Here is a 26,025-nt window from a genome sequence, read left to right as displayed (position 1 = left end):
ATATTTTTTATTTTTATAATTTAAAATTTAAATATTATAAAATTCAAATCTCAATATTTTAACGTTACCCCTTAGATTTATCATACCAAATTGATTGTTATGGCAAAGTCAAGAGAAAATGGTTTTAAATTTTAGTCGTATATTATTTTCCATCTTCAATCGAAAGTAAATAATCTTATATAAACCAGTAATGTCAAAGTAATCACTCTCTTTAGAATGACTTAATTTCTTCTAAATATACAGAAGTGTGTGTGTATATAATATATATATTGAAAGCAACAGTTCAAATCAACTTATTTCATAAATAATATAAATTTATGGACAAGATAAGATAAGCTTAAAAAAATGGGATAAAAGAGGTTATATAAAAATTGAAGTATGCAAGTTAATTTTTATTAATAGGACAAGTTATATTTATATTACCCTCCTAATTTTTTTTGAATAAAAATGCATGGAATTTTACAGCAGAGCTTGGGAATCAATGAAATGCTACAGTAACAGTAACACTATTTCTAGCTTCCAGAACAAATGTTACAAATTGGCACAAAGTTTATCGTTAGTTTCTCATGAGAGATATTTTGTCCTGAAAATCTCCACAATACTCTAAGAAATAATAACGATGTTTGAAGTGAAACAGACAATACAATATATATTGATTCAGATATGCAAGGTCGGAAAGTAGTGTTCAACAGAAGTAGTAAAGATGTGTAATAGTCTTCTTAACCGTGGGGTGGGACCTCAGAATACATTTTAAAATTCTCAGTATTCAAGGGAGCCTATTGATGGAAGTCCAGAAACAATTTCATGGGAATCTGCACCAGTGCTATTCAGCCTCTGTCCTGAACTTGGACCAAGGGATTCTACTGCTTGTTCTCCCATTTTCTGGATATCTTCAGGTGAAAGTATTTTGATGTACCAAACATTATTGACAAATGATCTAGAAAAGGAAATCCACACACCAAAAGGACAAAAAACAATGTCAGCAAAACATGATAAGTGAAATGAGTATAGCATGTTTACTTACAAAAAAGTTCTGAGATAGAATATCATTATTTAGATCGCAAGATGAAACTCTATTATTATGCAAGTTGAAGTTGAACTTACTCCCACGGATCGTCTCCAAGGAGAAGAACATCGTTCTCCCTGTCGACGAATACAAGCTGCCAGCCTGATCTAAGAGGGTCTTCTAATTTCCCCTCAATACCAAACATCTGTGCCAACTCCTCCCTCAGCTCATGATAACTGCTGAACCGGGAGATGTCAAGTGAGCGCCCTACCGACCCTGATTTGTAAACCTGTGAAAAGACAACAAACTACAGTATTTAAGTAAAAGAAAGGCTCCATTTTGCAAAAGACTAATATTTATGACTCGGACCTTGACAAATGTTCGTGTCTGGTTTTGGGGGTCAACTTGCCCTGCACTTCGCAACAACTCTGATGAATCTTGGACGCAAGGATATAGAGAAGCTTGGAATCCAGACTCCCCTAATGGCATTGCTGATGCATCAGTATCAGCTGATGCGGTGGTATAACGAGGGACAGTGGTAGGGAGCAGAAGGCCAGATGAATCAATGTTGACACCAAATAGAATAGGATTTTGGGTGTCTGAGTTACAATGTGGTGACACCATTGCGGTATCTTTTCCAGAATATTGCTGCACATGTGGCATTGAGTTGCCAAAGGTATTATTGACCTGCAATGGTGTAAACTTTGGGGCCCATGATTGTTGGGGTAACTGTTCAGTCAGCATTGACTGACCACTTCTGGATAAATTCAAGAGATTACCACTCCCTTCAGGACAAAGTGAACTCATCATATTTTGTCCTGGTGAAACCGTAGCAGGGAACTTCATGCTTGAATCTAAGAAATCTGGTTTTGAATATGATGGTGAAGGTAAACCAGAGAGTTGCCTTTGATGGAGCTGATCACTATGAAGTAAAACCGTATCTTGATAAGTGTGCTGCTGCTGCGTTTGGTCTTCGCGATTGTGTGATTTCTGAAGGAGATGCTGAGACAGGTTATCTGCCAATACTTGGGCTTGTGGCTGTAGGATATTGTTAGAAGATACGGATTGCTGAATTGCTTGTGGTTGCTGAAGCTGCAAAGAAGGATTGGGGTTTCCTGATTGTTGAAGATAATTGAAAGGCTGTTGAAAATTCATCATTTGTTGTCTCATTAAATCTCCACTGCCTAAGTTCTGCAAACCAGATGCAAACATGGCTTGGTACTGCTGATTATGATCGTTTCCAAGCAAAGTCGGATCCATTCTCTGCTGCATCCAGGGCAACAAACCAGACCCTTGAAAACTCAGGGAATTGAGACCTTGGTCTCCAGGTCCACCCCTCAGCCAGATTAGCCCATTCGTCGCTTCATCTCTGCCATCTGTAACAATATCCTTTGTAAAGAAAGGAGACAAAAAAAGTGCCCTCAAAACCACCATGGCCACTTATTATAATGATGGGGTAGGAGACACTGACAGCAGATAAAATGTAAACGAAAACAAGGCAAACTGGTACCTATTTATTAGGACATGAAAAATGGATCACCAACGAATAATAAAACCTTGTGTAGCAAACTAGATTTACATTTATAATCAATTCTAGGCAAACATAATTTGTGCTTAGTTTCATTTCAATTGAGAGGGATATTTGAAAATATGAAATTATCTTCTTTTGGACTGTAGAAGGAGAAATGTTAACGAAGATATAATTGCAAAATGTTCTCAAATTACGCCTTCACTTTATTAAAAAAAATATTTCACGAGTTTCATCCAATCATAGCACTAGTGTTATCACAACGTTGATTGTATGATGTACTTCACATTTAAAAAGAAGATTAGAAGTGAAAAAATGGTAGAGGCAGAAATGTACCATGAAAAGAAGAGGTGCCAGGATGCCATGGCCGTTTCAATCTGAGAGGAAATAGTGATGGATACATTGGAAATGTTGTTAAAGGCTCAATTTCCCACAATGATACTCGTGGCTGCCTCTCTCCTGCTGTTGATTCATCCCAGCCAACCTAATCATAACAGATAAAAAACCCGTTAAAACCTTGTCGCAGCAGTCACATAGGAACAAAGTGTATTGCAATTACAAAATAATTATGTGATAGGAGGACCACGCAACGAAGGCAAGGTAGGACTGACCAAAATTAGAGTGACTTATGCAAGTGACCCAAAAACAATTTTGAGATAAACTCTAATGCCATCTTAAAATATGGGATTGAACCTAACTTATTCACACAAAGCTGACTTGTAAAGTGAGAAATGGCTGTAAAAGCATCCCAGATATGTTGTTGCAACAAACCTTATGACTAATAAAGAAAAAGGAATATAAAATATATTATATGAAACAGGATAGTCTAGACAAAAAATATTTATAATTACAACTGAGAAGAACTTCCTCCTTACGCACAATCCACTGAATGGGTTTGTAAAATAGTAAGGAAATGAAGGCTAGAGTCATTTGGGAGTTAAGATGCACGCATTTTTAACTGTGAGGGGAAAGCTGGAGATGCTATTTCATGCCCACACAGTAGGAACCTTGACATACTACCAATGTTCACCCTCTTAATAGTCCAGCATTTATAATTGCAAAGGGCCATTTTCATATAAACGCTATTCAATCATATGCATTACACTGAAGATTTTACCTTAACAGACCGCCAATGAGAATTCGGCCATCGAACAGGATCCAGGTCACTTATGCCAGTTATTGTACCCATGTACCTGCAAAACGAAGATGGCTTTTGCATATAAGTAAAGGAAAAGCATAGGCAAAAAAGTGCAATACCCTACCAGAGAATAGTACTTAGCAGTTGGTTTCCTTTCCACTCCATAAGATTGCAGCTGCTAACTCTTCTCTTAAACCCAAAATTTAAACAATGGAAACTGGTAAATCTATTTTATAACCATAGATCCAATAACCAATAAACTATCCACCTTACATATTATAGATGCAGATGCCACATCAACCTTGTCACAGCTATGTTATTTTAGAAAGTTTCTGTTACAGATGTTTATAACTATGATTACCCCTCCCAAAATACAATTATCTGATCTAAGAAGTGGAAGAAATATCTAAACAATTTATAGAATACGAAAAACCAATATACCCTGAACTGAAGAAAAAATTTGAAGGCTAAAATTACCTGCGGACACTTGATTCTTCAGTCTCGAAAAGCATCCTAAAACGCATACCAACAGACACTCGTGTATGGTACACAGCTTTGATATATTTTGAAAGTGGTATGACAAACTCAGATGGACTAGCCCTGCCCATGACGTAGGTGTCAAAACAAGCATTATAATTTCTAATAATATCAGATTTACAAACGGATTTGTAGATAATAAATACAACCTTGGATTATAGAACACTGTAAAACAGCTATTAGTTGCTGCAGCATGAGCAGCAGCTGCAAGAAGCCCAATGTGCATACTATCACTGGATAGAACTGAAGATGGCATGACAGTTTGCGGTCGATTGGCTCTTCGTATTCCCAAAAGAAGCTGATTCTTTTCGTTCCTAACAATGTGTAAAAAAAATAAGCAGTTTGCAAAACCCAAGGGTGAGAAAACGTAACACAAGATAAAATGAAATAAATACCATATGAAAAGCACAGAATCCCCAGCCACTAGTCTTTTGGCACTAACAAATACACTCCAGCCAGTCGTAAGAAGGTGTCGTTTTGGCTGTCCTGGAATGATAAGCAAGAAATAGAATATCACATTATGCAGAAGATACAACTAGATTAACAATGTTTTGTCAAATATAAGTGTTTGAATTAAGCTTATTAATGTATTCCAAGCACCTTACACTCATTTCTAAAGAGAGAATTTTGTAAAAAAAAGGGTATTTTACCCAGAAATTAAAAAAAAATGCAATAAGTAGTATGATTAACAATGGTCCTGGCAAACAAGCTCCAACTTTATAAAAAAATTCAGTACAGCGAAATTTTCTGGGTCTAAAGCTGCTGGTGTTTCCATTAAAACAGAAAAAATCGGAAAGGAAAGTTGGTAATTATTACATAAAATAGGTTTGTCTATATTTCTAAAATAGCAAATCACAAGCTACAAAATATTGTAAAAGGACTAGAGATATGTTAGCCTAAGAAAATACAAAACAAGAGCCACATACACCACAAGCAAAGAGGCTCAGTGGAAGACTCAAGACCTCAATTTTGGAACTTCCTTTGAAGAAGCTGATGTTCATCATCAGAAGGTAAAATGTAACTGGCTTGCCATGTATGTAATACAGCTAGCTTTGCAAGTAACATTAAATTTTATGCAATTGAACTAATTATACAAGATACAGATTCCCTAGCATACATGTGTTCGTAATAGCAAATGTTTGATATGCTGTTCTATTTGTGTAACCTATAATCTTGCAGGACATTACGCAAAGGGTAATACAGATTTCTCCAAACATAATCAATTTTTTGATCTCACATTCAAAATTCAAGGATTATTAGCCAATGTAACGATGTAAGGTTAGCCAAGGGGTAAAGCAAGAAACTTAACATTGGTGTGTCTAATATATAATGGGCACAGTTTTTTACTCCATAAAGATTTGAATCAGTCCCGTTATTTATTACTGAAAGATAGACTTCCCTAAAAGACCCTGTATATTTCCTATGGGAAATAATACAGATTCACACAATTCAGAAGTTGTTTATACTTTCTTCAATTAAGTAGTGAAACTGAATAACAAGAGACTGTAATTTCTTATCCATCCTCAGATAACTTAATTTTGGGTATCCTTCATATTCCTCATGGGAGTTACACAAGACATCAGACCACTGCACCACCTATTCGAGACAGTTCAATTGATATTTGGTATCATTGACAATAACTATTATTGGTGATAGTCAAGATTTTGTTACAACGCTAATTCTTTGCAAGTTGATATCTTGATATTAAATAGGTTTAAAGCTAATGATCTTGCTATACATAGTTACAAATGAAAAGTGTAGAAGAAATTGCTAACAAGTGGTAAGCTACAAGAAGGAGATCCCCCAGATATTCAAAAGTCAATTAAAATGAGCAAGACACTGGTAACCACTAAGGTGCATGCGTTACAAGTCATAACTCAAGTAAGGTGAGACCTCATAATATAAAAAAGAAGTTTTTGACAACATAACAGAGCCTATCCACTGAATCACAGCTTCAACATTAAAAAAAGACATCGTACAGCAATCAAATCATCAACAGCAACCCGGCCAAAGACAGTCACACACACTATTATGTTGATCAGCTGACGAAATCACCCCCTGCTCCACTGCCAAGTTGACTGCTTTTCAGTTGACAAACTAAATATTGTCTTAGTCAAGTACAAACTAGCATAAAGGCGTCAACAATTTGACCATCAAGACACTCAACCAGAAGCACCTCCAAACCAAATCAAATCTCAAAATCAAGCACCTAAAGTCCACAATTGAATCTGAGTTTTAGGCAAAAGGACTGGAATGATTTGGAGAAGCCATCCTTGGATTGGGTTCTTTATACTTTCAGAGGATTTTGTGGGTTTATGTTTCAGAAATGGACCACTAAGCCAGCATGACAACAAGGTCAGATCCTACTGATTTCACAGTCCAGCACATCAATCTTATGCAATCTCACAAAATGAACACAAGCGTGATCAGCATTGAAGCAGAGTGCAGAAATCATAACAACAGATGGATAATTTTAACTTCCTTGATTGATGTCAGAGATGGTCAGAGCAGTTTTCGTAAGCAGTACACCAAAGATTTCATAAATACCAAGAAAGCACGACTCTATAGATATAATTGATGAATGGTATGTTTCCCCAGCAACAAAGGATATTATAATATATAAAAGCTAAAGCTTCGACAATGGAATAGGGATGGTTATGAAACTTCCATGTCAGCTTTCTCCGCCTTACTTTTAAGCCACATCAGGAAAATTCAAGTGTTGATATTCTTAGCTTCTCTTTTGCTGTCTTTTTAACTCCTCTTACCATTGTTACTAGACAAATTTAAATATTCTTTCCAAAACAGTTAACTCTACCAATCTAACAGTACTAATTACATATCTCACTCTAACTTTAATCTTACAAATGTCTTTTCCATAGCTAGAAATTTAGAATCTTTCAATTCACATTACAAATCCTACAATTTGATACCATTATCATATCATCAGATGAATCTCAAATTATTTAGCATTTAACAATGCATGAATAAACTTGTGCAATTTTGTATCATCAATTAGAATCATAAGATTTAATGAGTCTTAAAAAGTTAAAATCGTTAAATGAAAGGAATTGAAGTAGTACTTCTTAAATTATCCTATATTATTATTCCATTACTTTATTTGTCACTCACTCATTCAATGCATGTGCTCCATTCAGGTATTCTATTTCATTTCCATTTTCTTAAAATACAGGCTTTCCAATAACAAATAATTTCACTTTATAATACTTAAGGTTAAGTTGTTTTATCTATTTCTAGTTTAAAATTATTACATTGAACACTATATTGTCTTTACGTACAATTATGGTTAAGGTTCAAAGTCATTTGACGTAAATATTTGAAGGCAAAGTGAGTTTTGCTTTTAGTCCCTAAAAACAAATTTCTCTAGTTTTGGTCCCTCTAAAGTTGAAAATCACCACTATCAATCCCTAGTATTATATGACACTAATTAGTCACTTATGTGTTTAACAATAACAAATAATTAAATGACCATTCTAAGTGACAAATATTAATGCTGTAACATAATGTTAACACGTATCACTTAAAAAAAATCAGATCCATAAAACAAATATTATTCATCTATCGTAAAATGAATAGTAGAGCCTAAAAATGGCGATTTGAAATTTTTGCAGGATGAAAATCTACGAAAATATTTTTCTAAGTCAAATATTTCAAATTTTATAGAAATCAAAAAACAAAAGGCGCTAATTTTATTGTGACTAAAAACATATTTAAACCATTTTTTATTGTCTGAGTCTTAATATAAGATTACCTTAGTGATACACGATTTGAATCTCTATTAGGTTTCCTTGGTCTTCTCAACTACTTAATTGACAATCTTACTTTTTTTGGCTAATTACTCTTCTCACCGAGTGTCTACTAATACGAGTATGATTTAACTATTTCAACTAGCCACAACCTTCATGTGATGTAGTAATAATATAATTTTTAGAACAACTTGATAAATATGTACTTTTATTTGCAACATATTGCTTTGTATATTTTTTCCAAATCCAGCACCTTTAACATGATATTATTTCTTGTAATGTCACACATAATTTTAGAGCTTAATAATTTAGGAAAAAGTTCAAGAAGCTCTTGATCAGGTAAAATCATAATATTTTTTTTCGTGCAAACATTAGAAGCATCAATTATGATTGTGTGTATACTCAATTTGCTAATTGGTTTCATACTTGGATAAGAAAAAGTTAGTGAAATACCTTTTACACATTTAATGTCTTTCACAATTTAAAGGGACCTGTACATACATCTAATTCACACCAATTCTTCAAATTTACAGTGAGATCTTCTCACATGAAAGCACTATCTGGATAATAAATGAGTTGCTGCATCAGTTTTCCAGTAATCCGGGTTTCTTTTGAAGAAATCAAGGTAAAGTTCCAAACACAAGAAAAAAGTTAATTTTCCACTGAACATGTCTAGTTGACTTCCATCGCCATCTTCTCCAATTGTTTACAATATTATTATCAGATAGCCAGATATTTCTTGATTAGTAAATTTTAGTTTCAAAAGTTCCCCTTGTAATGTACTATAAGCAGTTTATAAGTGAATCAAAATATGACTAAAGCATCAGTCTTATTAAGGTTCCTACAAGTATGTAAAAAAGGATTATTTAAAAGCTTAAAAAATAATGAGAACATTTATCTACTAATTCTCCAAGCATTCCAAGGGGAAAAACCATTCAGAAGTTAGATTAAATTTTTCCAGGGGTAGTAAACTACTTAAATGTTCATCCTTTGTTTTAAATGATCCACTTTGAAAATAGCATATCAACATCTTAGACCAAAGAACCAGAACCTTTCAATCCATTCAAAATTACAGATATTAGTTTGGAACTGTATTTCGTAGGGAGAAATGTAAGAATAGTTAGATTCATTATGTATTCGGGTGAGATTCAGTACGTAAGGATAGATGAGAATAGAAGCAATTAATGCTTCCTTGATTTTCTACATTGGCAAAGGTTTTGATACAAACTTCTAGAGTGACAGATAATACGATAAAGAGGGAGCAATAACGAGGGAACATAAGGAGGCAGGGCAAAGAACTATCATACAACAATATCTAGTTACCCTAATGCAGTAATGCAGTAAATACATTTCATTTTCATTCCCATCAATTGCTACTATAGCAAACAGAAAAGGTTTCAATTTTTGTACAGTGATAGTTGTTTTGGTAATGCAAAGTGCTAAATCAGGGTGCACATATGGTGGATGTATAAAATAGCAGATCATTACAATCGATAGAACACATATTCTTGTTGTAATCCTCTTCAACTTAGTGGAACTCGTCCCATAAAATGCAAGATAATAAGAATTGAAACAACAAAGAAATAAAACCTTACCCCGAAAAATATGTCGGAACTTCCACTCAACATCATGGAGATCCCTAGCAATTAGTTCTTGAGCAGGTGGTTGCTGCGAGAAATCCTGTACAGCCAAGAAAGAAGAGAAATATATATATGTCTAACCAGAATTAAAACACAAAGGGAAAATATGAACACAACCAGTGGAGGGAAAACTTTCTCAGCTGCACGACGAGGAACAGAGAACCCTCCATGCGTGCTGGTGTCACTTGCCGTTAATGTCTTGCAAAAATAATTTGAAGGCTGCTTACTTGGAATGCCCAACTCCATGGGAAGAAACGTATCCTTCTGCTCTTGCTACACATACGATTGAAGACACATTTTTTCAATTCCATGTACAAGAAATATTCCTATCACCAATACACCAAAGCTTCAAAAGAGCAACAAGATACCGGAGTCAATGGCTGCAGCGTCATTTGAGCATACACTTCATCTGTTTCAACATCTGCCTGAAAATCAAGATACCCTCTAGTTGACTGAGTCTACTCTAGTGGGAGGTAGAAGTAACTCAACTATCATAGCAAGCAACACGGAAGGTATAATACCCACATGCATTGTAACATTGTGAAGTTGGCAAATCAACTGGGGTGGCAAACTCGGGTAATTGGGTATGTGACCATCCACTTCTCGGTTAGTTGTGGCAGCAACCTGAAACCATTGTTTAGAACATGTTCAGTCCAATCTCAATTCATCAAAATTCAACACAACTGGATTGAATTGCTTCCATTTTCAAAATTGGAAGAAAGTATTCATCCTCGTAGCCAGGAAAGTAGACAAAAACAACCAGGAGTAGAGTAGGGACTAGAGTAAAAAAGCACCTGTTCGCTATGACCTTGAGGGAAATAGACCACACGAGTCCCTGCAGTTGGTAGGGACACCAAGGGACCCGCGCATGCATGCCATAGCTCTGAATTCAAACACTTCTTCTCCCCTCCTATCATCATTTCACATATCAAATTATCCCAAAAAAAAACATTGAAAATCAAAAGAAACCAGAAAAAAAGAAAAAGGAAAGAACACTCAGAACTCACAAGGCAACGTTGAAGCAAATACAAAAGGGTTTTTGAAAGGGACACCTACTAAGACTAATACTAATACTAATAATTTACATTTGAAGTTCACCCTAACCAAGAGCTCAGAATAGGGAGCTAAATAATTTTATTTTTATCAAAAGAAAAGTGAAAAGAGAGAAAATTGAGTGAATGGATACCTTCATGTCCCTGCTGACCCAACCCTGATGTTGAAAGCTTCATCTCAAGCTTTCCCTTTTTCCTCCTTTTGAAGACACAGTATTCAGCAATCACAGAAACACATGGAACCCTAGCTCAGAGCCTCCCTCCTCAATTTCCCCAAACCCATTATTATTATAATTATCATTATTGCACTCCCCCATGTTCCCGTCCCACTTGCCAATGCACTCCATGTCCACAAAAAACCCAACTTCCCAAAAATCAAACACACCCCAAAACCCCTTCAAAGGGATCCATGAAGCTCCACATGCTGATAATCCCCAAAACCCCCGGCAACCAAAGCAAAGAAGAAAAAAACCCAGAAAAGAAAAACATCAAGCAAACCCAGGAACCGCGACCCAATTGAAAGCGCACAACAACAGCGAGCGTGGCACGTTCTCCAAGATCGCCATGAACGAAACTGAACAAGAAGAAAGCAAAAATGAACAAGAAATATCAAAAGATGGAGCCACAACAAGTGAGTGTATGAGGAAGTAAAGGCCCTCTTTTGTGGCCTATCGCTTTCGGATTGAGACCCGAGTGAGGATTTTTGGGTTTGAAACGCACAGTGAGTAGAGAGAGAGAGAGGGAGAGCGTAAAGGAAGGGTCTTTGCCATATATAAGGGGGTCCCGACCAAGCTGGACATGGGTGCAGAGGAGAGAGAAAGTGAGAGGAGAGAGAAGATGTTCGACAAAGAGAATCAGAACCGTTGGATGATCCGTACATTCGAATCTCGACCGTTGGTTGGGCGTTGATGTGACTGCAGGCATGTGCCACCATCCTTCAGTGGTCGTTGTCAGAGTACGGATTTTTGAGAAGGAAAATATATTGCCATAAATAATAATAGTGATAATAAACTGTTTTTTCAACAATCAAAATAAAAATATCTATTAAATGAAAGTGAGGTTTGTGTCATGTGTGTGATAGAAGAGAGATAGAGAAAGCGTGCTACCCAAATGGAAAAGAAATTTGTGTGTGTGAGGCGTAATAAGTAGCAAGAAAAAGTTAAAAGCAAAGAGATTGTCATTGATGCTTCTGTATTCCTACTACCACTTTTCTCTCTCCTTCATCTTTCTCTTCCAAATCAGATACCCATGAATCATCATAACTACTATTTAATGTTTTTGCTCTTCAATTTTTATTTTGAAAATTCAGATATTATTTGGACTCTCAAAGAAAAAAAATCACAATTATTAAATATTAATTATTGACTTGGTGTGTCAGTGTGAGTCAGTGTCTCAATGTGGTAAATGGTTTTTCTTTCTCTAAATTCACTGTGGAATATCTTTTAAGATATTCAATTAGATATGGTAACTGTGTGGAGATGGTAGCTCCAATATTCTCTGCCTCCATTTTTTTTCTTCTTTTTTCTGGGTAAACAAAAAATATCATACAACTTCAAAACAAGCAAAGATTCAATTCAATTAATAACCCAGAAACGGTCTGAAATTATAATTAGTTCAGAAGAATCAACAAAAATAAAATAAAAGTGTAATTTTAAAAGCGATTCAAGTCAAACACTTCTATTCCAATTGAATAAAGAAAGTATGGTTCATGTAAAAGAAAAACAAAATCATTGTAAGCAAAAGATTCTAGTACGATGAATAACAGAGCGATGAAGAATAAAATATATTATATTTGTATCATATTGATTTGTATCCTTAAAATGAGCATTTTAGTTCCTGTTAATGGCAAACTTAATGATGTTGCTAACAATTATAAAAGTCACCACGATCATAACAAATAATCAATTTCAAAATATGTTTCACGTATATATAATAAATAAAAGCTTGAAAACGAGTTCAACTATTCGCTACATATATATTACTATTAAACTAAAGTTTACTTATAAATAAATACTTTATTTAAAATTTTCTAAAATGTGTTTTTTCTCACTGTCGTCAGTCACGTGTATTCTAAAGATTTAAACTTAATTATTTATGTTGAATCTAATCAACTCTTTTTATGAAAAGTTTAATCTTTAATTAGGTATTAAAAAATTTATTTAAATCATGGTTCAAGATTCAATATTAACTAATATTTTATTCTGTATATTAGATTTCAAACGTAAAATTAAAGTTGTTCAAACTTATATACTCTAATCATGAAAACAAAACAAAAATAAAGAATTGTAAAAAATAATTTGTTATATTCAATATGACAAATTTCAGTTAATTTAGTCTAACTGTTTAACTGAAGATTATATATTCCTCTCACTGTTTCCTTTTTCCTTTTGCCATTACCTAATAGAGTATATAGTAACATACAGCAACAAAAATATCCCTTTTATATCATATTTATATACAACCACCACCCACACTTTCATCAACTCATCACTGCATAGGTCACACCTTCACTTATATAGTTATGGGGTAAAGGCTCATATCATAATGAAACATTCTAACTTTAAATATTAACCAACCTTGTCAAGGTTCTCCTCAATCATCTTTTTATAATTATTTTTTTTTCAAAAAAAAATATATTTACTTCTCATCAAATTTGTTTTTAAAAAATATTAAAATAATATGTTAGTTCCACTATTATAAAAAATTATTTTAAATCGTCCATTTATAAGTGTATCGGTCGGCACTGGAAGAGTCTGTCTTGGACACGGCGACCGACTGGCCGAGTCAAAGGAACTTCAAATCGCACATTGAATAAAAATCACTAGTTACAAAAGCATTTAATGTGTTGTAACCGTATCTGAAATATGTGGGAACATCTCCGCAAAATCAGTCAAATACATCTAAGGGAACAATGCACCTTGAAACGACGGTTTTGTCAAACGTCACTCAATGCGCAATTTGAAGTTTCTTTTAACTCGGTCGATCGCTATGTCCAAGACAAACTCGTCTGGTGCCGATTAGTACAATAAGTACATCAACTTGGTAATCAATGTAAAAAATAGACATATTTTATATCGATTGCCAAACACATGTAATATATAAATATTACAATAATTTTAAATATTAACGGATATAGAATTTGATTGACAATAACTAAAATAAAAGTAAATGAGCACATAAATGAGGAAATGTAATATTCCATCTTTTATAAATTTAAAAATTATTTATCAATAATAAAAATTAATTTAGATATCAATAATTTTTTTTTAATTTTTAAAATAATATCTAATTTAATTAATATAATATTTTTAATCTTTAAAATTAATTTGTATTTAATAATTTTTTAACAATAACAAGATGAAAAGTGTTTCACTAATAAAAAAAAAAGACATAAAAAAACATTTAGTGATCATTCACTTAATGCTCTTGCCTAGTGAATCCAAGAAATTTAAATTGTATGGTAAACGAATTTGTATTTACAAGTGAATGAAAATCAGAAACACTCTTGATTTTTGTAACTTATTTGAATAAATTATGTAGGACGATTATGTGAAAAGTTCCAAATTACCATTTTGTTGGGTGTGAATATGGGTGAGCCCTAATCTATTTAAAGAAAATGACCTACGTTTTCATAACATGTCTCATATTTTCTTTGATTTTATTTTAGCTTATTTGAAGCCTTTTTTTTTGTGTGAGAAGTAAAAATGATGATGATAAGTTATCATTATTGCCTGCACTCATTTCCCTTTTTATGCCAAAATAAGGATTTTGGTTGGTCTTGAAAGGGTTATGTGTGATTCAAAAGTCATTATTATTTAAACAAAAAGTGTTTTAGAAACCCTAATTGGTTTCTAAAAGGTTTGGGGATAATGGGAAACCCTTAATGAGAAATTTGAATTTGAAATCCAAATTCATTTAAATCCACAAAATTCACTTATTCACTTAAACTATTGATTGATCCAAATTAGAAGATTGATGTGGTGCATGTTTAAGTCTATAAAGGGATTGGTTTGGTAGGGTCACTTTTATTTATACACTTATATCAAAATATTATTTTATTCTGTCGGTTCAATATGACAACAAAATTGCATTAATTAATTTAGAATCTCAAAGTAGTTATAGGCATTATATTATTGACTCAAATTTTACTCGTATTAAATCATAATAACAAATTGAATGCGCCTTGATGTATCATTTTAATATAGGTCCTTGTAACCAATGAGAAACTTAATTCAAATTAATATAGGTACTTGTAACCAATGGGTAATGTGTTCATTATTGTTAAAAAAAACAACAATAAAATTATAATGTTTTTTTCATTCATTGTTTATAAAATTTGAAATTTTTAAAAAAAGTGCAAAATTTAAAACTTAATTGTGTTACTGAATTGTATATTTAAAAGAAATAAGTATGATTTTTTTTTTATTTTGTGTAAAATATATTGAATGTATTTGTGTATTCTACCATTTCCCAACAACATAGCTAACAAAAAGTTTTGTAACCACATGGTCCTTTTTATTCTCAAATTTATCTATTAATTATTATGATTATGAAAATTAAATTTCTTAATCTTTAAAGTATTATTAATATATTTATAGATAATAAAATTGAAGGATGACAATAACTTTTACTAAGTATCACAATTAAAAAAAGTCAAAACAAAAAGAAAATATAAATTTTGTCAAAACATAACATTAAACTCACACATGTGGCATATCTAGTAAGTGTTTTGCTCTAGGCATGACATGTTACTTTTGAGTAGGTGGATTTGTGGTGTTTTCTTTAGTTGCTTTTGTTGGTTCTAAGTTGATAGCTTTTAGTGACTTATGAGGTCTCTCTTTTGTTAGGAGTTGCTATGTAAAAGGGTTGGATCACCTCTGAAGTGGTTCATATTTATTTATTTTTTTTGTTGATAAAAAAATCACTATAACATCATCTTCAAAGCAATTTTTGCAGTGCACACATTGCAAAAATGATGCTTTGCATTTTGTATTTACCCTGTTCATTGAGCCCAACAATTACAAAAAATAGAAAATCTCTAGCCAAGGTCATATGAACCTTTGGAAAGCGAATTAGTAAAATCTCTCACCTCACATCCATTTTAATTTGAAATTTTAGTTTTAAATTATTCAAGGAGATCTTTTGCCGCAATCCAAAGTTGTTTATGGTTTGAAGTACAACTTAAACTTTTTTATGTTCTTCTTAGTAGAGCTTAAAATTTGTCTTTTTGGGAAAAAAATTAAACTTTTACCATATGAGGGTTTACAATCTTCCTTTCTAAAATATATTACTCAATGATTTTGTTGTTTACGCCTTAATCTATGTCTTTATTTTTTTGAAAAAAAAGCACAACTTTCAACAAATTAGAATTTTAAAAGTGTTATTATTTATGTTATTCTTTCTACTACTTCAAGTTAACATTTTTTGGGCAAAATACTAAACTTTAAACATATCAATGTTTACAATATTATTTTGTAAACCACAACATGTCATGATTTTCATGTCTATATGTTAAAGTTTATCTTTTTTTAACGAATTAGGGTTTTAGAACTTTATTTATTTTTATTTCTATCCTTATTTAATTTGTTTAATGTTTTAGTATTTTTATGTATTAATTTTGTGAAAGCAAATACATTCCATACAAGAAGTCACTCTTCCAAAATAAAACCAAAAACTCATCGTCAGGGTTATAAGGTTGTGGTTCATGACAGATTTCACTAAACAAGAGTTATTGTTTTTAGTAGAGTTGTTCCTACAAGACAAAGAGATAACATCTTTACTCAATTTTTTTATTATATGTCTCTAATTTGTAATTTCTTTACTCAAATTTTCATAAAGGAAGCTAGAATCCATGCTTAAAAAAGAATGACTCTAATTTATAAATTTTAAAATAAAATTATTGACAATAATTTGTATTCTATCTAATCTTTCAATGTTGCCTCAAATGGTGGATGTTATAAAATTGACTGCAAGAATAAATGTAGTTTTAATTGATAGTAAATTAAAAAAAAATCTCACAATATATAATATTTCTGTATTTACTACTCTTTATTATTTTTGAAAGAGACTACTTAATTGGTAAGTTGACTATAATGGTTGAAAATTGTGTGAAGTTAATTACATTTTGTCATTTAATGAACTTTTTGTTTTATGCAAATATCATGAGAATACTCACAAGCATTGGAAGGGAACAAGTTAGAAAAAACCCCCGAATATATGTGAGTTTTTAAATATTTAAAAATAATATTATATTTTTAATCCATTTAATTATAATTTAACTTTTTTTTTCTTTTCTATTAAGAAAGAATTAGGAAAATAACTATTAAACTCATTCAATTATTACAATTGTTTAGTTATATAACAAAGATATAACTAGCACTACTCTTGGATATACATATATTTTTAATTTGTTACTAAATTTATTTTAAGTTTGTAGAACTTACTTATTTTCTAGAATATTTGATTAATTATTCTAAGAACATGTGAATTTATTGAATTTGTATATAACGTATTATATATAATTTTTTATTATTATACTTTGTATCGTTTTTTGTCAATCATGAAATTGGCAGAAGATGGTCCGTGTTCTGAATGTGGTTAAAAGTGAATGAGTTCAACTTCTTGCAATAACTAATTGAACATTAGATGAATTGGAAGTAAAAACGTATAAATAATAATAACAATCATAAAAGATAATATGTATAAAAAAAAGTTTTTGAAATTTGTACAACAATTTTAGAAATACGTGGTCAGAAATTGAAATTCATTTTTTCACTTCTAAAAATTTAGTAACCTAATCAATAAAATTTCTCACATTTCTCAAAATGAAATAGTTTTGGGAATTTGTACAACAATGATTTTTTTTTTAAAAAAATATATATTTTCTTAAATAAAATATGCATTAACCAATGATATTTAACTACGTTAGCAAATAAACTTGAAAATAACATGCAATTTTGAGAGTAAGAAAGTGAGTGTCAATTTTTATAATTATAGATACATGATTAACAAGTAATTCTATTACTTAAATATGTAATTAGAATTCAAATCCTTAATATAAATCTCAATTCATTAAGAGGATAGTTTTTATCTCTTTATGAAAAGATATTTTAACTTCAATTGAATTTTATACGCAACGCAATCTATAATTAGTTTATTTCATGAGCCTATAATACACTTTTACACATTGAAAATATTTTTCATATACTTTATTTTTAATTTTTAAATAATAATAAATTAAACTTAATGGATATAATTACTTTAATTTTGTATTTTTGAATTAACATGACGTTTGTTTACTTTTCTGGTCATGATTTTGTCTATCAATATTATTTTTTTGTTGATTTCAGTTACATTGGATTTTAAATTTGTAGGACTTTAAATTTGACATATGATTTTTGAAGTTTAAGATAGATTTTTTTGTATTTTTGTGTAGAAATCCATCTAGATTTTATTTTTTTAATTTTAGTTTGAATTTTTGTAATTGAGTTTATAAACCTAATCAGAATCCATAATTAGGTTGATGTGTACAATTGACTAGAGAGTCTATATGTAGATTAAATGAATTCTAATTAAGTAGATCGAATTCATTTGTTTATTTTTTCAGTTTTCTAAATTATTTTTCCTCTATTTTTCTTTCATTTTATGAATTGTTTCTTCATCTTCTTCTCCTTTTTATATTTTGTCATTCTTCATATGTGGAGAATTAATTATTGAAATTCAATTCATGGGATCAAGAACGTACTATTCCTGGTCTACACTCTAGAATTGTTCTTCTTTCCTTTAATTGCGGATTTATATTTTAGAAATCAAACTAAATCCTTTGAATCTTGATTTGATAATTTAATATGAATTAAATTGAATGAAATTTTGATTTGATTTATATTTCTACTTCAATTATGTTTATTCAATTGAATTAATTAACTGTTTAAACTTTGAATATGAATCTTTAGATTATTAAAAAAAAATATTAAACATTAATTTGTGAATTTGCATTTCATTTTTAAATCTCTATTGTTGTTTCATTTTTAATTCCTTTTCACTCTAAAATCTCCAAATTAGTTTCTATAAGAATATTAAAGATTGAATATATATGTATCCTTTTTTTTTTTAATCAACATAAAAATACAAAATACAAGTTAAATGGCCAATATATATGTATCCTTTTATAATTTACTTAGGTTATATTATATATTGCAAAATTTTATGGAAAAGTTAGATGTTTTGAAACATCATTGAAAATCAATTCATAAAGTAATTATTACAATAAAATAATGTGAAAATAGATTATATATATTACTATTTTTTTTTTGCAATGGGATATTAGGGTGAATCCAATTGAAAAGTGAGAAGTATATCTATCCAAGAGTGGTGAAAGTAAGTAAGGGTTGGTCGGTCCTTGTCTCCATATGGGAGCCTCTCTAAAAAGCAAATCAAGATGAAAAAATATTATTCCAAATAATGAAAATTTATATCCTAGGTTAAGCAACCCTACCCTACCCAAATCCTATCATGCTTAGCTACCCCACTCAAATTTATCCAAGTAGGCCATTATCTTTGGTCCCAACAATTTTTTTACTACAAAACAAAACCAACAAATAAAGGACTCTATAAGCTGTAAAAAGAAGACTTCAAGGACTGGGTCTCACATGCATGTTTTTGTCTTGTGGGACACTCGTCCTAAACCTTTTCAACGTTGCAATTTCACATGATTAAGTGTTATTAGCTTCAATTGTAGTTAAAGAAAATAAGAATGAATGCAAAAGAGTGATTCCTCTACTCTCTTTTCAAGTGTGCACTTCAACAGAGTGAAACTCCATGGTAATCTTTGTTTCAAGTTACTCGTGCTGATTCAAAGGTGGAAATCACAAGACCAAACATGGTAATCGTAAGAATAAAAGTTACGTTGTCGTGTTTGTGTGAGACATGATTAAGAACAAAATAGTGTGTTCCTTTTTAGTTTATTGTTTGTTTTCACATTGTTCCAATGTTCCCCCATGACATTAAAAGATTAACCACACTAATTGAAGGCTTGTACTATATAATGTCCTCTGTCTTATCATTTACATTAATGAAAACGACAAACTAAAAGAAGAAAAAAAAAGTTGAAAAAAATAATTTATTTGATGGTTTAAAATTTCCTATTGATGATAGGAATGGTTTTACTATTTTTTAGAATTGTTTAATTTAATTTTGATTTATTATTGAATGGTCCAATGGAATGTTACCAACCATTAATTATTAGGCACCATCTTACTAAGTATATAATTTAATTAAATGTTAGGGTTTCCCCCAACATGCAACATGCAGCATGCACCCAATACTTTGATGACATGAAAGCCGTCATACCTAACTCCTTCAACTCTCTCCTTACATTTTCTTTTCATTTTTTTTTACATTAAAGTTTAATATTTTAAGGTGCTCTAGAATAAATATTAAAGATAATGTCATTTTCAGATTTTGATATGTTATTAATGAGACGAAACACTTAAACTTTGTTTGAGAAAGACCTCTTTCCTTAAGATATCTGAGTTAACAATAAAAAAAATATTCTCTTGTGACACTTCATAAGAGAACAATTAAAACCTATTAAATTAATATAGAAGAGTGACATTTTTTTTTTGTGATGAAGATGTTATTATATAGAATTATTAGCCTTATTTTCATAATAAAATAATTAGAGATAAATAAAAAGGCATTCAATAGTAATTGAGTTTTATCTTTAATATTATTAATATTTGATCTATTAAGATCTAGATATTTTTTTATCAAGTTTCAAATATCCTTTTTTAAAAAAAATTTAAACGGACAAAAAAACTCAAGTTTATAGTCATGAAAATCATGATATTTTATCATAATTAATTATTTAAAAAATATATTTAATAGATGATTTTTTAATAGTTCAGGTTATATATATAAATTATTACTTATTTGTGTGAGATGAATTAAAAAATGTTGTTAGACTTGATAAGATGAGTTCACTGCTTAATTTAACAGATAATTATGCAATTAAGAATTCATGAGATAATGATCTGAATGTAGTAAAACTACTTCTTTATTGTCTTTACTTGAGAAAACCTTTTTTTCAGTTGATTTTACAGTCATGATAATGTGACATCATGCTTTATCCTTTTGAATTTGCTTATGTGCAAAATATGAAATCAAATTCCAAGGTAGTATGAATGTGTTAATCATGTGTATATTGTTTAATAATATAATCCACTCAACATTGATGATGCATAGTGGAAAATTTGGACTTATGTTTTTAGACTTTTCATATGTCCCTGTCAATTTTGAGTGTTAGTGTGGAAAGAAGGTGTAGATGGAGCTTAATGGAAGTGTAGCTTGGAGTCTTGGAAAATATTATGAAAACATTTGATTTCTAAACTTTATGGAAGAATTGGAAGTTGAGCTGGAAAAACAAATGGCTGAAGAAAGTCTCAAATAAGTCAAAAGAAATTACTTTCAAAGTTACAATTATTGTGGGAAGATTGATATGTTTATGTTAGGGGAAATGAAACATATTTTTCAAAACTAATTTCAAAGAACAAAAATACACAATGAAATTTTATGTCATGTCTATGAGGCATCTGGTTATCCAAGATAACTCTTTAAGATAACACTTTTATTGAAAGAGAATATAATTTGAGATATCTTTGTTATTGGTGTACATTTGAGAAATAAAACATTTTCTTTTCTCTTAGTCTCAACTTTCTTAAAATAAACAAAGTTACTTTCTTTTTATGTTCTTCCACCTCATTTTGTTATAAGTAAAGTTACTTATGCATTAAGATACACATTCAAAGAAGTAAAGATAACCAACCAAACTAAAAAATGGCTCCAACTTTTTTATACTTACATCCAAAGTAAGTACATTAAATGACAAAGAACAAGTAGAAATACTTCAATCCTAAGTAGAGCCATTATTTCACACAACTCTTATAGCAAAAATAGTTAAGGGTTGGTTCTAAAAGTTGTAAATGGAAAATCAATTGTTAGTGGTAGAGATTTAACAGGGGTAGAATAAAGGCATTCACACCACTCATAATATTCCCATTTGCCTTTTATCCGTAAAAATGTTACTGTTTCTAACTAAAAGATGAGGGAGAATCACCATTACTCTAATGATTTTTATTGAACTTTAAGTTTATATATATTCCATGAAAGTTAGTATGTAATGTTTTTTCACAACCAAACAATAACATTACTTGGAATTATAGAGGTGATGGTTGAAAAATGGATAGATTCCTAAAAAAATAATTAGATTAATGTAATTTTTTATTAAATAAAGTTTGAAATAAAAGTTTATAATCTGTTTTGAATTTAGGCAATATAAAATTGAATTTTAAAACACTAGTCATTTTGAAATGGAGAAAGAAGTATGTCTAATTGTATTACATCTGTTTTTGTATGTGTCGAAAATGGTTCTTCTTGTCTTACTAACTACATTTAGTGCCTTCTATTGCACTAGATTTAGTCTTGAAGAGTGAGAACAAAGTACCTATAAAAGGTACTCCAATGCCTAAGTTAGAATTTATTATAAGGTTGGTGGAAGTAATAAATACGATGTAATAATGCGTATCTTTGTCTTAGGTGTAGTGCATATTTATAGGATCCTGATGACCCTTAATTATGGGCATGTATTAGGATAGATCGCGAAGGTAATCTCGATGTTAAAATAAGATTCCATACTTTTGATTAGGCTAATTGTGCTACAAGAAATCAGGCTCAACCATGTCATTCATGGGGTGTCCGATATTTATAATCGAATGAATATTCGACCATGTCACCTGATGAGAGAGAAGTATGTCTAATCATACTACATTCATCCTCAATTATAAACAACAAAAACTCCAATTGACACAAACTAAAGAAATTAATTAATTATATTAATGTCTTAATATTCTTCCTAAAATACTCTTCATGTAAAACAAAAGTATTGAAATAAAAGTTCATACATTAATTAATGTTGATGTTTTAAAAAACTATAATTAAATAAAATGAAAGGAGTTAAACTTTACTTAATTTGAGACATAAAATATGATTTTTTTATAATTGAAAATAGGTCATATATATTAAAATTAAATGACTACTACATTTATTAAACTTTTAAGTTAATCTTATATATAGAAAAAAATATTAGAGGGATTGATACAAATTTCAAGCCACTATATTCTACTATTTATTAAATTATTATAAAAATTGTTTCAAATCTTTCAAAAACCTAAAGATTATAAGTTTTACTAAATTGCATACATCAACCATTTAAACTACTTAACTATTAGACATTAAAAAGTACATTGTCATTTTTAAATGATTGTCATTCTTCAAATTCTCTTTCTTCACACTTATAAGAAGTTATTTTTCCTTTGAACAAATCAAGATATTTAATTACATAACATTTATTCTCCTTGTCTTCATCCTTTGAGTAATATTTTAATTTGCCTAAATTATATAATTTTCATTGTTGCTCATGAAACTCACACAATGCCTCTTATTAGATCTAAATTCTATCAATAATTGTCTTTAGCATCTACAACTTACCAATAAATTTAGTTGAAAATTATTGATTATAGCAAGATAATTAAAAATTCATCTAATCACTTGGAAACAAACAACGAATACATCCAAAATCATTTTTTTTTCTCTTAGTAATTGTACAATGTTAAACATATCCTAAAAGTCAAGACTACACAAACAATAACATTGTTTTTCTTTCTAAACCACATATAATTATATACTTTTTTTTACGTGGTTAAAATGAAAATTGGTAGAAATTTAAGTATGAGTTTAAGTCTCAATAAGAAATGAGAAAATTAAGTAACATATAAGAAATAAGACTTATAAACTCATTGTTTTAGATTTTGAGTTAGAGGTGGTGTCAATCCCTTATGTAAGTTTGAGTTAGGTTTCATTGTTGTTGAATCTTCATGAATTCCACCTCGAGAGACCCACCAGTGATATTAGATTTGATGGTTCTTCTTGGTGACTAGATTAGAAGAGTATGTGAGTAAAGAATCATAGATGTAAAGTACTCTTGGAAGGAATGCTCTCACTTGAGGGGAACTATACCAATGTAGAAAGGATTCACTCTTAAGGGTCAGATAAATAGGAGTCCAAGTCTAAGTCCATTGGGTAAAAATGATAAAATTAAGTAACAAAGACACATTGCCTTTAAGATTTTAGTTTACAAATTTGTTAATATCTTATTGGATTTAACAAAAAAAAATGAGAGGTTTGTGTTATTCTTTTTCGTTTAAATGAGGTTTTCACTTCTTATATGTCACATCCTCACTTTAAACCTCTTTCCCTATTCATCAAGTAGTTTTATTTTTTTCCTAAAATCAACAATTCACCAATGATGATGTAAGCTCAGTTTCATTCTCTCTCTACATTACAAGCTAATTAGGTAAGATTCACTAATAATGAGATTCTATCATTATTAAATTAATGATGTACAATATCGTATAATAATAATAACGTACACTAATTGCATACAATAATTATGTATAATTTGATAATTATTATTTCCTGTTGCATGATGCATGCTAATAGACTAGGAAAATAAAACTACGAGTACAACTAAGTCTATGAAAATATTTGATTTGACTCATGTTTGATATATGTGACCATGTTCCACCACTTCATCTTCCTATAACCACAAAAGTTTGGAAGAATTCATAGTTGGAAATTTAAATTCTCACTTGCGACTAATCTTCAATTAATTCAACTTTCAAATCTAACACTATTTTTGAGTTAACTTTAAGCCAAATATGAATCCTAAAACATTGAAATTTGACTAACTTTTCCTTTCACAATTGTTTTTTTTTTTTATTTTTCTCGACTTTCCAGCATATAAATAATTTACAAATTATAATGAATTATATGTATAATAAATAATTAAAATACTTTAGTTTTTATAACTATATTAAGTAGAATTCTAATATGTTAAATTAAAGAATAAAAATTTAAAACATAAAGTGGACGTGCCGGAGTGGTTATCGGGCATGACTAGAAATCATGTGGGCTTTGCTCGCGCAGGTTCGAATCCTGCCGTTCACGAGTTTTAATTTTTTTTATAAAGGTACAAATTCTATATTGTCACTTTCAAATCTAACAATTTTTGGATACTTTATTTTATCTCTCTCGACTTTTCCAACATATAAATAATCTAGAAATTATTATGATTATAGGAAATTATATGTATAATAAATGATTAAAATACTTTAGCTTTTATAACTATATTAAGTAGAACTTTAATATGTTAAATTAAAGAATAAAAATTTAAAATATAAAGTGGACGTGCCGGAGTGGTTATCGGGCATGACTAGAAATTATGTGGGCTCTGCCCGCGCAGGTTCGAATCCTGCCGTTCACGGAATCTTACCGTTCACGAGTTTTAAGTTATTTTTATATAAAATCAATAACTTTTCATTTATAGTTTTTTTTTATCTCTTTGCGTACAATAATAACGTACACTAATTGCATACAATAATTACGTATAATTTGATAATTATTATTTTCTTAACCAGTTTTGTTTTGTTCTTTATGTTGCATCATTTTGCTTTTGATGCATACTAATAAACTAGGAAAAGAAAAACTATGAGTACGACTAAGTCTATGAAAATATGAATCCTAAAACATCGGAAGGAATTTGACTAACTTTTCCTTTCATTTAACAAGTTTTGTTTTGTTCCTTATTGATGGAAGAGGCTCCGACGCCAATCCATTAAAAGGCCACCAAAATGTCAAATTAAAAGGCCACCAAAATGTCAAATTAAGACAACCATTAGAGTTATGGTCAAAGAGGGATCAAGAGGACGCATTCTACATGTCATAAACTCTAGTGTATAATAGTTTTTACATTTTTTGTCAAAAGTAACATAGTTTAATTCTTTTGTATTTTTGTTGAAACATGCAAAGTGGTATCTAAAATGCTAACCTAAGTTTAATTAGAGTTTCCTACTCCTAATTAAACTTAGGTCCAGCCCACATTTAGCCAAGTGGAGCGTAAGGTTCTAGAACTCCTAGCACATGGAAGAATTCTATAACCTACCTCACATGTGTTGAATTTAGGAGCCACCTTTCCATGTGCCAACATTTGAATTTTCCTCCAATTCTCTTTTCATTTTCAGCCCACTCTTGCTATATATAGAGGAGTTTGGGTCATGTAAATTCAAGATTAATACATGAGTGAATTGCTGCCCAAATTGTGTCAATATCACTCTTTGCCCAAAACCTCTTAGGTTAGGCTTTTAATCTTCACAAATTCGCCATTTCCAAGTAGAGTTGGCCTCACCACTCTCAAATCCTACTTCTCATGCACCTTCAAGGTCACCACCACTCTTAGGAGGACCTTGT

General features: G+C 30.6%; 1 protein-coding gene and 2 non-coding genes across 4 annotated transcripts; 2 read left to right on the top strand and 1 right to left on the bottom strand.

The window, feature by feature from the left end:
• Positions 1–478: 478 nt before the first annotated feature.
• On the bottom strand, positions 479–11,905 carry LOC137823464 (auxin response factor 8). 2 transcript variants are annotated; one of them, XM_068628609.1, is made up of 14 exons: positions 10,800–11,905; positions 10,408–10,523; positions 10,139–10,237; positions 9,982–10,038; positions 9,731–9,886; positions 9,569–9,653; positions 4,605–4,695; positions 4,359–4,523; positions 4,150–4,272; positions 3,652–3,727; positions 2,871–3,018; positions 1,376–2,382; positions 1,105–1,295; positions 479–937 (listed from the first exon to the last, which is right to left on the bottom strand). In XM_068628609.1, the coding sequence occupies exons 1-14, from the start codon at positions 10,840–10,842 to the stop codon at positions 760–762; spliced, it is 2,535 nt and encodes an 844-aa protein (XP_068484710.1). In that variant the 5' UTR covers positions 10,843–11,905; the 3' UTR covers positions 479–759. The 2 variants fall into 2 exon arrangements, with proteins under 2 accessions (XP_068484710.1, XP_090149797.1); XM_090293671.1 differs by lacking the exons at positions 3,652–3,727; positions 4,150–4,272; positions 4,359–4,523; ... (5 more) ...; positions 10,408–10,523; positions 10,800–11,905 and having other exon boundaries at positions 1,376–2,395; positions 2,871–3,009.
• A 12,739-nt stretch (positions 11,906–24,644) lies between these two features.
• On the top strand, positions 24,645–24,726 carry TRNAS-AGA (transfer RNA serine (anticodon AGA)). The gene has a single exon. It is a non-coding gene; the product is annotated as a tRNA-Ser (tRNA).
• Positions 24,727–24,960: 234 nt separating this feature from the next.
• TRNAS-AGA (transfer RNA serine (anticodon AGA)) lies at positions 24,961–25,042 on the top strand. Its single transcript has one exon. It is a non-coding gene; the product is annotated as a tRNA-Ser (tRNA).
• The last annotated feature ends 983 nt before the right edge of the window (positions 25,043–26,025 follow it).

The sequence above is a fragment of the Phaseolus vulgaris genome, chromosome 8, assembly GCF_051622355.1.
Source record: "Phaseolus vulgaris cultivar YP4 chromosome 8, ASM5162235v1, whole genome shotgun sequence".
Classification (NCBI taxonomy): Eukaryota; Viridiplantae; Streptophyta; class Magnoliopsida; order Fabales; family Fabaceae; genus Phaseolus; species Phaseolus vulgaris.
The sequence above is the reverse complement of the archived record's forward strand: the minus strand, read 5'-3'. Positions and strand labels throughout refer to the sequence as shown.